The 14,195-nt window shown below is 40.0% G+C and overlaps 1 protein-coding gene across 2 annotated transcripts in view; it reads right to left on the reverse strand.

Annotated features, from left to right (window-relative positions):
• Positions 1 to 4,020: 4,020 nt before the first annotated feature.
• The window catches only part of WDR12 (WD repeat domain 12), a 33,526-nt gene continuing 23,351 nt past the window's right edge, over positions 4,021 to 14,195 (reverse strand). The window contains exons 9-13 of one of the 2 annotated variants that reach the window (XM_004033072.5): positions 9,436 to 9,576; positions 9,239 to 9,344; positions 8,649 to 8,781; positions 7,758 to 7,830; positions 4,021 to 5,992 (exon numbers count right to left, since the gene is read on the reverse strand). In XM_004033072.5, the coding sequence (XP_004033120.1) occupies positions 5,915 to 5,992; positions 7,758 to 7,830; positions 8,649 to 8,781; positions 9,239 to 9,344; positions 9,436 to 9,576 (531 nt within the window). In that variant the 3' untranslated portion in view covers positions 4,021 to 5,914. The remainder of the gene's footprint in view (positions 5,993 to 7,757; positions 7,831 to 8,648; positions 8,782 to 9,238; positions 9,345 to 9,435; positions 9,577 to 14,195) is intronic. The other variant, XM_055379435.2, reaches the window with a different exon arrangement.

Consider the following 14,195-nt stretch of genomic DNA (forward strand, 5'->3'; position numbering starts at 1 on the left):
GGTATTAAGTCTCAGCCATGTTATTACACTTTCACCAACTATACATAGAATTGTTTGACATGTTTCTAAACTTTGTATCAGATAGTACCTAACAAGATACTTTCTCTGTAGTCTTTATTACTCAGATGTAGCACAGCTCCATTAATTGGTTACATACCTTCACACTAGGTACTTAACCTGTCTGGATTGTGGTTTCCTTTAAATAACATGAATGACATAATTACATGAATAATAGGATAATTTCTAAAATTCATTTTTGCTTATATACAATTCCTATTAGAATATACAGAAATTGATCTTTATACATTTATATACTATTACAGTAATACGTTTAGTGGTACACTAAAATTGAAATTAATTTTAAAGGCAAAAAAATGCAAAGCTGAACATATTATTGTAATTTAGTACCCACAAATGTCACTTAAATTTATGTATTACTTTTTTTTTTTTTTTGAGACGGAGTTTCGCTCTTGTTGCCCAGGATGGAGTGCAATGGCGCGATCTTGGCTCACCACAACCTCTACCTCCTGGGTTCAAGCAATTCTTCTGCCTCAGCCTCCCAAGTAGCTGGGATTACAGGCATGTGCCACTATGCCTGGCTAATTTTGTATTTTTAGTAGAGACGGGGTTTCTCCATGTTGGTCAGGCTATTCTTGAACTCCCGACCTCAGGTGATATGCCCACCTCAGCCTCCCAAAGTGTTGGGATTACAGGCATTAGCCACGGCGCCCAGCCACATATAACCTTTCTGTTAGGCAAGTGAAGACACTTCCACACTCATTCTTTCCATTTATAAAAACATCATTCTTGTGCACGACATAAGATTGACAAAATATATACCAGTTAAGAGCTTGTCCAAGATAAGTCCAAGTTCAAATTCACTGCCATTTATTTCCTGCCTGTGTGACTGTTCAAAAACTTTACCATATATTTTTCTCTCCTATAAAATGCAAATAATTTATTACCTATAGAGGATTATTATGGTAGGATATACTTTCATTGTTACTTTTATGGACACTGCAAGAAAATAATTTACTTCCTCAAATCTGCAAATCAATGGAACTGCTATTAGAACAACCATTAGGTTTAATTCTGTAAAACCAACCAGCCAAAAACGTTTCTCTCCTAAGTTATAATAAAGATATATTTGGTTCAGGCTGGATGCAGTGGCTCATGCCTGTAATCCTAGCACTTTTGAGGCCAAGGTGAGATGATTGCTTGAGGTCAGGAGTTGGAGTCCAGCCTGGGCAACATAGCAAGACCCCATCTCCACAAAAATAAGAAAAATAGCTGGGTGTGGCAGCATGCAATTGTACTCCCAGGTACGTACCCAGGAAGCTGGGGCAGGAGGATCCCTTGAACCCAGGAGTTGAGCCTGGATGGCAGAGCTAGACTATGTCTCGTAAAAAGAGGTATATTTGGTTCATATAACAAAATACTGTTATTGTGTTTGATACTTAATCTATGATAGTCAAAAATGTCAACAATGAAGTGACTAAAATGTTCTTGCTGTTTCTACACCTGGCAGTTTCTGGCTAGTAAAATCTGGATTTCACTTGCCTAATGAAATCTGATTCTAATTAGTGGCTTTTTAAATAAAAAAGATATTATTGGAATATCCCTTGCATATAGTCTTAAAATGTCATATTTCTTCAAGAATAGGAGCCATAGTAGTATCTATTAAAAATCTGTATTTTTGGCCAGGCACAGTGGCATGCCTATAATCCGAGCACTTAGGGAGGCTGAGGCATGAGGACTGCCTGAGGCCAAGAGTTCATAACCAGCCTGGGCAACACAGCAAGACTGTCTCCACAAAAAATTTTAAAATCAGCCAGATGTGCTGACATGCGCCTGTGGTCGTAGTTAGGAGGATGAGGTGGGAGGATCCCTTGAGTCCGGGAGTTAGAGGCTGCAGTGAGCTATAATCGGGCCGCTGCACTCTAGCTTGGGCAACATAGTGAGACCCTGTCTCTAAAAAATGAACAAAAATAAAAACTAGTATCTTTCAAAAAATTTAATATTTTCCTTATATTTGTTATATATAGTAAACTGTTACCTTTTTTTCAAAACTACGATACATCAAAAGAATTTTAGACTGTGTGAACAGATTTCAATGTTATCAGAAATTCCCAGATGGCATTTTTTTTTTTTGCAGGGTTGCTTGTTCCATTATATGCATTTTATATCAATTTAAACTTTTGTTTGTTCTTTCTCCAATAATATACTAGGAAGCATTCTGATATATTATTATGCATTGTTGACAACAGTTCCAAAATGGTAATTCCAAATTCAAAGGAAAAGAAAAGAAAATATTGATCATCTTCTCATAGAAAAGCTATGTTTTTCTACAAAGGCCCCACTATGCCTGGCCAAGTAATTTCTTAAAACTTTATTTGGGCTGGGTGCAGTGGCTCATGCCTGTAATCTCAGCACTTTGGGAGGTCCAGGTGGGCAGATAGCTTGAGCCCAGGAGTTCAAGACCAGCATGGGCTATATGGCGAAACCCTCTCTCTACAAAAAAAGTAATAATAAAAATAAATTAAAATATAAAAAATAAAAAATTGACTGGGTGTGGTCCCAGCTACTTGGAAGGCTGAGGTGAGAGGCCAGCTTGAGCCCAGAAGGTGGAGGTTGCAGTAAGCCAAGATTACACCATTGTACTCCAGTATGGGTGACATAGTGAGACCCTGTCTTGACAAAAAAACAAAAAAACCAACCTTTGATAAGAGAGCAAGTATCAACATTTTAAAGAACTGCACTACTATGGCAAGACAGCATAACTAGTACTGGTCAGCAGGTTCTGAGCACTGCATTGTCAGGTTCCTAGCTTTTCCCCAACCATGGGAAAGCAGCACCATTCATTTATCCAAGCGATTCTTGGGAATATATAAGTCCATGTAAAGCAGGCATCTCTGGTGTTCTGGTAGAGGAACTGGGACCATTGAAAGGTCTCATGGCTTTTGAGGGAAAGGGTGTGGAGTAATATTAGAGGACTGAATAGTCTAGGCATGTATTGACCTCTCATATTCCTTCTGTTCAGGGAGTAAGATCTAACCACTTGAGTTAACCAAGGAAAGGAGTTTGGCAGGGATTGATCAGAGACAATACTTGTCCAAGAGACTTGGTCACTTACATTATATCTATCCCAAGGAAGAATGCCTGAACTATGAATGTATTCTGCTGTGGAACCAGGATTGGGAATAGGTGGAGACCAGTTCTGGATGCCATTTTATTCTTTGTCTATGCATCTGATATATAGGCTTCTTTATCTTTAACCATCTAGTTTATACAGACTACATTCGGTCAGCCCAGGTTGGATGAGTTAAGAAAGACATTTTAAATAACTGCCCTTAAGGATCATTCGAAGACCATCCAAAACAGGACTAGGAATTCATCTTTGTCCTCTCAAAGTTAGAAGATTTCCAGAGACTATAAATACAATAAAATTTATACCAATCAGCACAAAATGAGAAAAACAAGGATTCTGTGCATGAATTTTCTGGCCACCTTTATTCACTATTTGGCATTAAAATATACTTTAAGAAATGGTAACTGGAGCTCTAGCTCTTGGTCTATATGAAAATGAGGACCACATACCAGGGATGGAGGGAGCCTAGGATCCTAAAGAATGTGGAACAAAAACTACATCAGCCCTGGACTGCCTCTGGTTTTCTACAGAGAACTAAACTCCTACCTGGTTCAATACACTGTTTAGCTCTCAACTGCAGCCAAGTTTAGATATTGTTTTGCAGACTTCTGCAACAGGAACATCATTTGAGATGTAATACCATCTAATAATGAGACCAAACATATTTCCCAAATATTACTAAAAGGTTGTGAATGCTCTACTTAAGGAGTATCAATCCATTAATGATGGAAATAACATTTAAAAAATACATTTACTTTAAATATTTTTATATAACACATGCATAAAGATAAATGCTAATGATATCATAAAATCTGTAGAATGTTTAATACTGATGAAAGGTTTTGTCTAAAGAATTTATTCTTATCTACACATGAGGAAAGATTAGGAGGTTACAGTGAAAACTGTATGCAATGCAATTTTTTTTTTTTTTTTGAGACAGGGTCTTGCTCTGTCGCCCAGGCTGAAATGCAGTGGCACAATCTCAGCTCACTGCAACCTCTGCCTCTCGGGTTCAAGCAATTTGCCTGCCTCAGCCTCCGGAGTAGCTGGGACTACAGGCACATGCTGCCACGCCCAGCTAATTTTTTGTATTTTATTAGAGACGAGGTTTCACTGTGTTGCCCAGGCTGGTCTTGAACTCCTGAGCTCAGGCAATCCGCCCGCCTCAGCCTCCCAAAGTGCTGGGATTACAGGCGTGAGCCACCGTGCCCAGCCAACTGTATGCAATTTCTAAAGGATCTGACATATATTTAATATAAAGTGCCTTCCTTAAAATATCTTGATGAATTCTTCAAAAATTGGCAATCTACTTTTCTTTATTTTGAGATAGAGTCTGGCTCTGCTGCCCAGGCTGGAGCACAGTGGTATGATCTCAGCTCACTGCAACCTCCACCTCCCGGGTTCAACCAATTCTCCTGCCTCAGCCTCCCAAGTAGTTGGGACCACAGGAGTGTGCCACCACACCAGGCTAATTTGTTTTGGATTTTTTTTTTTTTTTTTTTAGTAGAGACAAAGTTTCACCATGTTGGTCAGGCTGGTCTCGAACCCCTGACCTCAGGTGAGCCGCCTGCCTTGGCCACCCAAAGTGCTGGGATTACAGGCATGAGCCACCGTGCCCTGCCGAATCAACATTTTGTTATTGTTGTTGTTGAGACAGAGTCTTGCTCTGTCGCCCAGGCTGGAGTGCAGTGGCACGATCTCAGCTCACTACAACCCCTGCCTCCTGGGTTCAAGCAATTCTCCTGCCTTAGCCTCCCAAGTAGCTGGGATTACAGGCGGTCGCCACCATGCCCAGCTAATTTTTGTAGTTTTAGCAGAGACAGGGTTTTGACATGTTGGCCAGGGTGGTCTCAAACTCCTGACCTCAGGTGATCCACCTGCCTCGGCCTCCCAATGTGCTGGGATTACAGGTGTGAGCCACCATGCCCAGCCTACCTTTTTTTTAATGTTCTGAATACCCTCACAGCCTAATTTTCTTGAACATTTATTCTGCCAAAAGGAACTGAATTTCTAACTTTTTCTCTATTACAATTTTCATTAATCTTTTTGAATGCTTTTTTAAAATAGCTAACTTAAAAAAATCTAAGTCTCTAACAGAAATAAAAATCTCAACAATCAATTACTGGATTTCCAATATAACCTTTTACAGCATTTCAAAAACAAATCTTAATTCGGCCAGGCACAGTGGCTCATGCCTGTAATACCAGCACTTTGGGAGGCTGAGGCGGGCAGATCACCTGAGGTCAGGAGTTCAAGACCAGCCTGGCCAACATGGCAAAACCCCATCTCTACTAAAAATACAAAAATTAGCAGGACATCGTGATGTGTGCCTGTAATCCCAGCTACTTGGGAGGTTGAGACAGGACAATCAATTGAACCTAGGAAGCGGAGGTTGCAGTGAGTTGAGATTGCGCCACTGCACTCCAGCCTAGGCAACAGAGCAAGACTCCATCTCAAAAAAAAAAAAACAAATAAAAATAAAAAAGCAAATCTGAATTCAAACCAATACCTTTAAAGAGAAATGTAAAACTCAGTTTAATTTCAAGTTTGTATAGAGAATGTATGCCACAGTTTGTATTTTATAAACACAACCTATCTTACTATAAATACAAAATAAGAAAAAGTGATACGTTAGCTGTTATGAAGGGTGAAAACATTATATAAACTTCAAAAGGCTGCTTTCTGCATCTGCATCTATGTAATTTCATGGTTCTCTACCAATTTCATTTACAGAAATAATCTCTATAGTCAAATTATTGTTCACTTTCATGCCCCAACATGGGAAGTGGTAGGTGAATATCTGTAGGAATACAATTTATTGTCTGCTCCTCCACTCAGAAGTAGCTGTGTAAAAGGAGAGAAAAAGACAAGAAAACATAAATAAATATAATTATTTCACATCATAGCTAAACCTAATTAAATACTAATGATTTTCATTACAAAAGGAATTATGGGTGAGCAGTTAACTTGCATTGAGAGTTAGTAAAGGGACCAACGTTGTTTCACTACTATACTATGATACAGTTTATTAAAACATTAAAAGCTATCATTTAAATTTGGTTGAGACACAATATGCTGTTGCACTTTCTATAAAGCATCTGCCAAGATATATAAGTTTGAAAGGGATACAGTTTTACCTATTAAAGAAAATTAAAAATTTTTAAAGGACAACACATTAATTGTATATTACAAATTATTCAAGTAGCCCTAGGCCTTATATTTGGAAAGAATTCTTAGGCAGTAAGAGCTTATGTATATACATAAAAATAATTAAATTGTAATTCTTTAAACACATTTTATAATGCAGACTTATGCAAGATTTTTCCAACTGGTAAACACTTTGATCCAATTAGTCTTAAGTATTGAGTTTTTGGATGTAAAATGTTTCATGAAGATACTCGTGGGGGCTAGGCACAGTGGCTCACACCTGTAATTCTAACACTCTGGGAGGCTGAGGCAGGAGAACTGCTTGAGGCCAGGAGTTCAAGACTACCTTGGGGAACACAGTGAGACCACGTCTCTACAAAAAATTTAAAAATTTGCCAGATATGGTAGTCCCTGCTACTCAGAAGGCTAGGGCAAGAGGATCACCTAAGCCCAGGAGTTCAAGCCTCAATCTCTAAAAATAAATAAAGAAATAAAGAAGAAGATACACATGGGGGCGGGAGGATTGCTTGAACCCAGGAGTTCAAGGCTGCAGTGAGTCACGACTGCACCACTAACATTCCAGCCTGGGCAATAGAGGACCTTGTTTCTTAAAACAACAGCAAAAACAACAAAAAACCCACTATACTCACAAGAAAAAAAATGCTCTAAAATTTCAAATTTACTATTCCTAGTATTATTATTATTTTGAGACAGGGTATCACTCTGTTACCCAGGCTAGAGTGCAGTGGCGCGATCATAGTTCATTGCATCCTTGACCTCCCAGGCACAAGTGATCCTCCTGCTTCAGGCTCAAGTAGGCTCAAGTAGGTCACACCACCATGGATAGCTAATTTTTTAATTTTTGTAGAGACATCATCTCACTATGTTGCCTAGGCTGGTTTTGAACTCCTGGGCTCAAAGAATCCTCCCCCTTTCCCTCCCAAAGTGGTAGGATTACAGGCATAAGCCACCATGCCTGGCCTATTAAAGGACAAATATGTTTCTTCTTTGAATGAGAGGTGACATTTTATAAATAATATTAAGTGAAATAATAATTATAAATATCAAATATATTGAAACTAATAAATGTTTTTTTTTTTCTTGAGATGGAGTCTATCTCCCAGGCTGGAGTGCAGTGGCTCGATCTCAGCTCACTGCAAGCTCTGCCTCCTTGGATCACGCCATTCTCCTGCTTCAGCCTCCTGAGTAGCTGGGACTACAGGCGCCCACCACCATGCCCGGCTAATTTTTTGTGTTTTTAGTAGAGACGGGGTTCCACCGTGTTAGTCAGGATGGCCTCGATCTCCTGACCTCGTGATCTGCCCACCTTGGTCTCCCAAAGTGCTGCGATTACAGGCGTGAGCCCCTGTACCCGGCCCGAAACTAATACATTTTATAAACACAAACACCAGATTTATTCTAGTACACTTTCCTTTTCATCAAATAACTAATAAATTCTTACCCCTGTGTCTGTCCAGTCTACACTCAGAACTTTGTCTTCATGAGCAGCCAGATCATAGAGAGGAGCCTTACAACTAAAAGATGAAAATATTAACATGTTATATGCATTCACAGTGTTAAAACAAACATTTGAATAATCACTTATACTTATCTGAAAACGTTACAGGGTTTACCAACCTTGCCCCAATAACCACTTAATCTTAAAATTCTGTTTATTTGATCACCTCTCCTCTTTTTCCTGTATCATTGGTAGACCACAGACATTTATTATAACAAATATATTCAGAAAAAAATGTTATTTCATTATAAGAATTTATTTATAATTAGGCCCATTTTCACACTTCCTTGACTACTTTAACCCCCAAACTATGGCCTTATATACTGTTTGTCTAGCTATCTATATGCAAACAAAACAACATATTAACATGAATTTCTTTTTCTTTTTGAGAAGGAGTCTTGGTCAGGCTGGAGTGCACTGACGCAATCTCGGCTCACTGCTACCTCCGCCTCCTGGGTTCGAGCGATTCTCCTGCCTCAGCCTCCTGTGTAGTTGGGATTACAGGCGTGCGCCATCATGCCCAGCTAATTTTTGTATTTTTATTAGAGACAGAGTTTCACCATGTTGGCCAGGATGGTCCTGAACACCCAGCCTCAGGTGATCTGCCTGCCTCAGCCTTCCAAAGTGCTGGGATTACAGGTGTGAGCCACTGTGCCTGGCCAAAAATTTTTTTGATCCTGGCTTTTCTTTTGCATATCAGTATTTGTCACATGAGGTTGCAAAACCATGAGGCTTTTTTTACTCTTCTGGTTTTAGATAAGAATTTCAGTATTCATTTCCTTTCTATAACAGGTAATTGATATGTTTCTCTTGTAGATCATAAATAGAATTTACCTTCTTATATCCCACAGCTTAACAATGTTATCTAAAGATCCTGAAATCAGCTGCTGTTCATGGGTAGGAGACCATTTTACTGATGTCACCCAACCGGTATGTGACGTTAGGGACAGTGACACCAAAGAACCATCTGAACAAAGCAAAAAAGACAAGCGTTGAATTTTAGAAAAGGGAAGTAGGTAGAATGAACCCAAACAATATTTGTAGAAATTTATTTTTTTGAGATGGAGTCTTGCTCTGTCACCAGGCTGGAGTGCAGTGGTGCAATCTTGGCTCACTGCAACCTCTGCCTCTGGGATTCAAGTGATTCTCCTGCCTCAGCCTCCTGAGTAGCTGGGATTACAGGCACGCGCCACCACACCCAGCTGATTTTTGTATTTTTAGTAAAGGCGGGGTTTATCTATGTTGGCCAGGCTGATCTCCAACTCCTGACCTCATGATCCACCCGCCTCGGCCTCTCAAAGTGCTGGGATTACAGGCATGAGCCACCACGCCTGGCCAGAAATTCCTTTTTTTGTACATCTCCAGAGAGATGAGAAATAGATGTTATTCACACATATTTTCCCCCAGTGGTTTACATGACTCACCTTTAGTTCGGGGATCCCACAGTCTGATATGCCTATCTGTGCTTCCAGATGCTAAACGTTTACAAAGTGGAGAATAGGAAATACAATTAAACACTTTATTTCCTGTCTGAAAAACAAAAGGAAAGAACATTAACCATGGTAGACTAAAAACCATCTCTAGAAGTTTATCACTTAAAAGAACACTGAATTTGTCTTACCAAAGTTGACTTAAGACTGCCAGACTCAACATCCCACACTCTAATTGTATGGTCCCAAGATGCACTGCAGATTTCTTCAGCATCTGACCACAGAACTGAGGAAACTGCCTCCATGTGGCCAGAGAGGGTCACTATGGGAGTCTAGAAAGGAAGAACCCCAAAAGGGGAAAGTGTTTTCATTACAGAATAATTGAAACAATAATAGTACTTATTACTTACAAAGCCCACATGACAGAGACAAACTGCCCATCTTTCATATCCTGACTTATTTCTTCTTTCTTTACAATGGAATGGATATTTCTGTTTTTATTTTATACAAGACACTGAGGCTGATAAAGATAACTTGCCCAAGGTCATAGAGCTTATAAGTGGCAGACTTGAATTTGACCCCAAATATTACTCATCTGTAGTCTTTCCACTATATTCTGCTGCTCCTCATCTGTTCTACTTTTCATTTTGATCAGCATTAACACAAACTTAACTCTCCCAGCTGACAAATGTTATATTAAAGATTAGTGCTGGATGGTTTCCCAATGGCCTTGGACTGATGGATACAGTTTCTCCCCCCTCTTTTCTTCTTGCCTGTAGTTCTCAAAATAACTATAGAATATTCTGGGAATATAACATCCTGAGATAGGGAGCAACTGGCCAGCATAGCCTGGGGGCTCTATTCCAGCTCTTAGAAACAGGATGTCCTTCAAACTTTGCCCAGAGTCAAGTGACCCCAGGGTACAAAAAACAGGGCAGGCTGTTTTTTGGGATTCCCTCAGCTGTGCTGCAAGTGAGGCATATGCAGTTAACACTCCATTTGCCCCTGGCAGCTTTCTTGAGCCTTGGGGAACTGGCTCACAATGGATCCTCGGCTTCTGTTGTCCCTTGCTGCCTATCTGTAAGTAATAAACCCGTTTCATGTAACGTGTTGCGTGTGTGCTCTTCCTCACCAGATTCAGGCAACTGGTAAAACTGCAGCCCAGGATGCGGTGGGTGAAAGTATTCACACTTCTATTCCTGGTGCCTGGCATACGGTGACCTTTACTATCCTCCAACCAGTGGGAATCCTCCCTTAGACTGGTTATTAGTGAAACTGCTTCACAGTTAACACAAAAACCTTTGTGATCAGACAGATATAGGTTTCAGCACCTTCACACAAAATATGCTGCCAATTTCTACACAACTCCTCCAGGTAAATTAATCTCAGTAAGTTATTCTTACCACCTCATTCCTCAGCATCTTTAAGTCCTATTACTTAATCTTTAAATAATGTACACAGTTCACTTATTAATACTCCACAATCTCTAATGTCTTTCTAAACTAAAAGCCCCAAACTAGGTAACTAGGTAGAGTACCTACCTTAAATATAAGGAGTATATAAAAGAGAGTGGGAAGAGCCAGGCACAGAGGCTCATACCTGTAGTCTCAACGCTTTGGGAGGCTAAAGCAGGAGGATCACTGGAGCCCAGGAGTTTGAGAACAGCCTGGGCAACATAGTAAGACCCCATCTCTACTAAAAATAAAATTAGCTGGGCTTAATAACACATGACTATAGTCATAGCTATTTGGGAGGCTGCAGTAGAAGGATCACTTGAGCCCAGCGGTTTGAGGCTACAGTGAGCTACGATCACGCCACTGCACTCCAGCCAGGCCCACTCCTGCAGTGGGCCACTGCACTCGGCCCACAGTTGTTTTAGTAAGGGGTTGTTTTTTACAACACTTTATAATTGTAATTTAGGTTTTTGTGTGAATAAGAGAGATCTTGTCTCTAAAAAAAAAAAAAGAGAGGAGGCCACACACGGTGGCTAACACCTGTAATCCTAGCACTTTGGGAGGCCGAGGTGGGTGGATCACTTGAGCTCAGGAGTTCAAGACCAGCCTGGGCAACATGCTGAAACCCTGTCTCTACAAAAAAATATAGAAATGAGCTGGCTGTGGTAGAACACTCCTGTAGTCTCAGCTACCTGAGAGGCTTACATGGGAGGATTGCTTGAGCCTGGGAGGTGGAGGTTGCCATTAGCTGAGATTGTGCCACTGCACTCTACCCTGGGCAACACAGTGAGAGTCTATCTCTTAAAAACAAACAAACAAACAAACAAAAAAAAAACTAGGTGGGTGCGGTGGCTCACATCCGTAATCCCAGAACTTTGGGAGGCCGAGGCGGGTGATCACCTGAGGTCAGGAGTTCAAGACCAGCCTGACCAACATGGAGAATCCCCGTCTCTACTAAAACTACAAAATTAGACAGGCGTGGTGGTGCATGCCTGTCATCCCAGCTACTCAGGAGGCTGAGGCAGGAGAATCGCTTGAACACAGGAAGCAAAGGTTGCAGTGAGCCGAGATTGTGCCACTGCACTCCAGCCTGGGCAACAAGAGTGAAACTCCATCTCAAAAAAAAAAAAAAAGAGGAAAAGAATTCTGGAATAGGGGATAGTCAATCTACTTTTATATAACTTTGCTACATTTAACGTCCTTAAATATTGCCTCATCTGTAATATTAAGGAATTATAACTGGATCAGAAAGCAAACTTTTTCAGTAAAGAACCAGCAAGTAAATATTTCAGCCTTTGGAGACCACATACAGTTTCTGTTGTATATTTTTCTTTGCTGAGTAGTATTCTGTTGTATGAATAATACCACAGTTTCGTTTTTTGTTTTTTTGAGATGGAGCTTCACTCATCGCCCAGGCTAGAGTGCAATGCACAAGCTTGGCTCACTGCAACTTCCACCTCCCAGGTTCAAGCGATTCTCCTGCCTCAGCCTCCCGAGTAGCTGGGATTACAGGTGCGTGCCACCACGCCTGGCTAACTTTTTGCATTTTTAGTAGAGACGGGGTTTCACCATGTTGGTCAGGCTGGTCTTCACTCCTGACTGCAGGTGATGTGCCCACCTCAGCCTCCCAGAGTGCTGGGATTACAGGCGTGAGCCACTGCACTTGGCCCACAGTTGTTTTAATAAGGGGTTGTTTTTACAACACTTATAATTGTAAAAACCATCCTTAGCTCTCTGTAGCACAAAAATAGGTGACAGCCAAACTGGCTGTTGGGCTGTAATTTGCCAACTCCTAGACCAAATGATCCCTGAGGTCTCTCAGCATTTTCCTGAAAGAAGTAAAGGAATCTGATAGAGGAGTGAGAAACAGAACCATCTCTGATGTCATCTAAAACAAAATGAAAAGGTGACATAGAGGTAATCAGAAGGCTCTAGAATAGAAAATGACATGGTAAAAACAATAGGCAAACTTATCATATGAATAAGCTATACCATTCCTATGCATTTATCCAAGAGAAATGAAAACAGGTTCACACAAAAACCTAAATACAAATGTTGATAGTTTTACTTATAACTGCCAAACTGGAAACAATCAAATATCCTTCAGCTGGTGAATGATTAAACCAACTGTGGCATATCCATACCACAGAATACTACTCAGCATCAATACCCCCAACAACCTCAAAAAATGTCAAATGCTTTATGCTCAGTGAAAAGGGCCCGATACAAAAAGCTATATACACTATACTATGTGACTGCACTTATATGACATTCTGGAAAAATTATAGGGACAGAGAACAGAGTAGTGGTTTTCAGAGGATAGAGGTGGGAGGAAAGTTGACAAGAAGGGGCAATATGAGTTTTCAGGAATGACGGACTGTTCTATATCTTGGTTGTGTAGCAGTTACATGATTCTATACATTCATCAAAACTAAATAGTTACACACCAAAAAGTGAATTTTCCTCTAATAAAACTTTTCTTTAAAAGTAGGTAAGTCAACATTGACATTGTCACTACAAACTAAGTTGAACAGTAGTACTGGAGGGAAAAAAGCAATTTTGAGAATTAAGGAGGAAAACACTATTGTATGTTAATATATCAAGCAAATGACAGGTAAATGAACTGGCAGCATTATTCACATTAACACATTTCAGGCAGTAGAAAGAAATGCAAAGAGAAGATACCTATTTTTGATATGTCTTTTCTCTTTTTTCTATTATTTTGCTAAAATCCAAATTTTTCTTTGCTTTTTTTGAGACAAGGCCTCACTCTGTCGCCCAAACTGGAGTGCAGTGGTGCAATCGTAACTCACAGCAGCCTTGACTTCCTGGGCTCAAGTGATCCTCCCACTTCAACCTCTCAAGTAGCTGGGAATACAGATGCACACTACCATGCCTGGCTAATTTTTAAATTTTTAGAGATGGGGTCTTGCTATGTTGCCCAGGCTGGTCTCAAACTCCTAGGCTCAAGTGATCCTCCAGTGTTGGCTTCAAAGTACAGCCACCATCTCGGGCCCCAAATTTTTCTATTATTTCTAACGCAGCAACATTTTCATTGTTAATTGGCACTTCAAACATTTCTGGCATGACTTAAATTAATAATTTATGAATGTATAAATTTAAACCCTATAAAAAGCTAAATGATTTCTCAGGAAAAACCAGTGAAAGGAGGAAAAAAGCTAAATGAGAAACTCAATATACTATTATTTCTCTCAAATAAAATGAACTATGGGAGCAAGCTTACGAAAGTATGCACCTAGAAATACATGGTATCAGCAAAGTAGAGTGGGAGAAAATACTGAAATACATATATTCAGCAAAGAACTTGAATCCAGAATACATAAATAACTCTTACAAATCTGTAAGTAAAAACAAAGCAAAACAACAAAAAAAACAAATCAATAAGTAAAATAGAGCCAACACTCTTTTAAAAAATGGGCTATGAGGTGGGAGGACTGCTTCAGCCCAGGAGTTTGAGACAGCTCGGGCGACAAAGC

This window comes from Gorilla gorilla, chromosome 11 (genome assembly GCF_029281585.2).
Source record: "Gorilla gorilla gorilla isolate KB3781 chromosome 11, NHGRI_mGorGor1-v2.1_pri, whole genome shotgun sequence".
NCBI classification, from domain to species: Eukaryota; Metazoa; Chordata; class Mammalia; order Primates; family Hominidae; genus Gorilla; species Gorilla gorilla.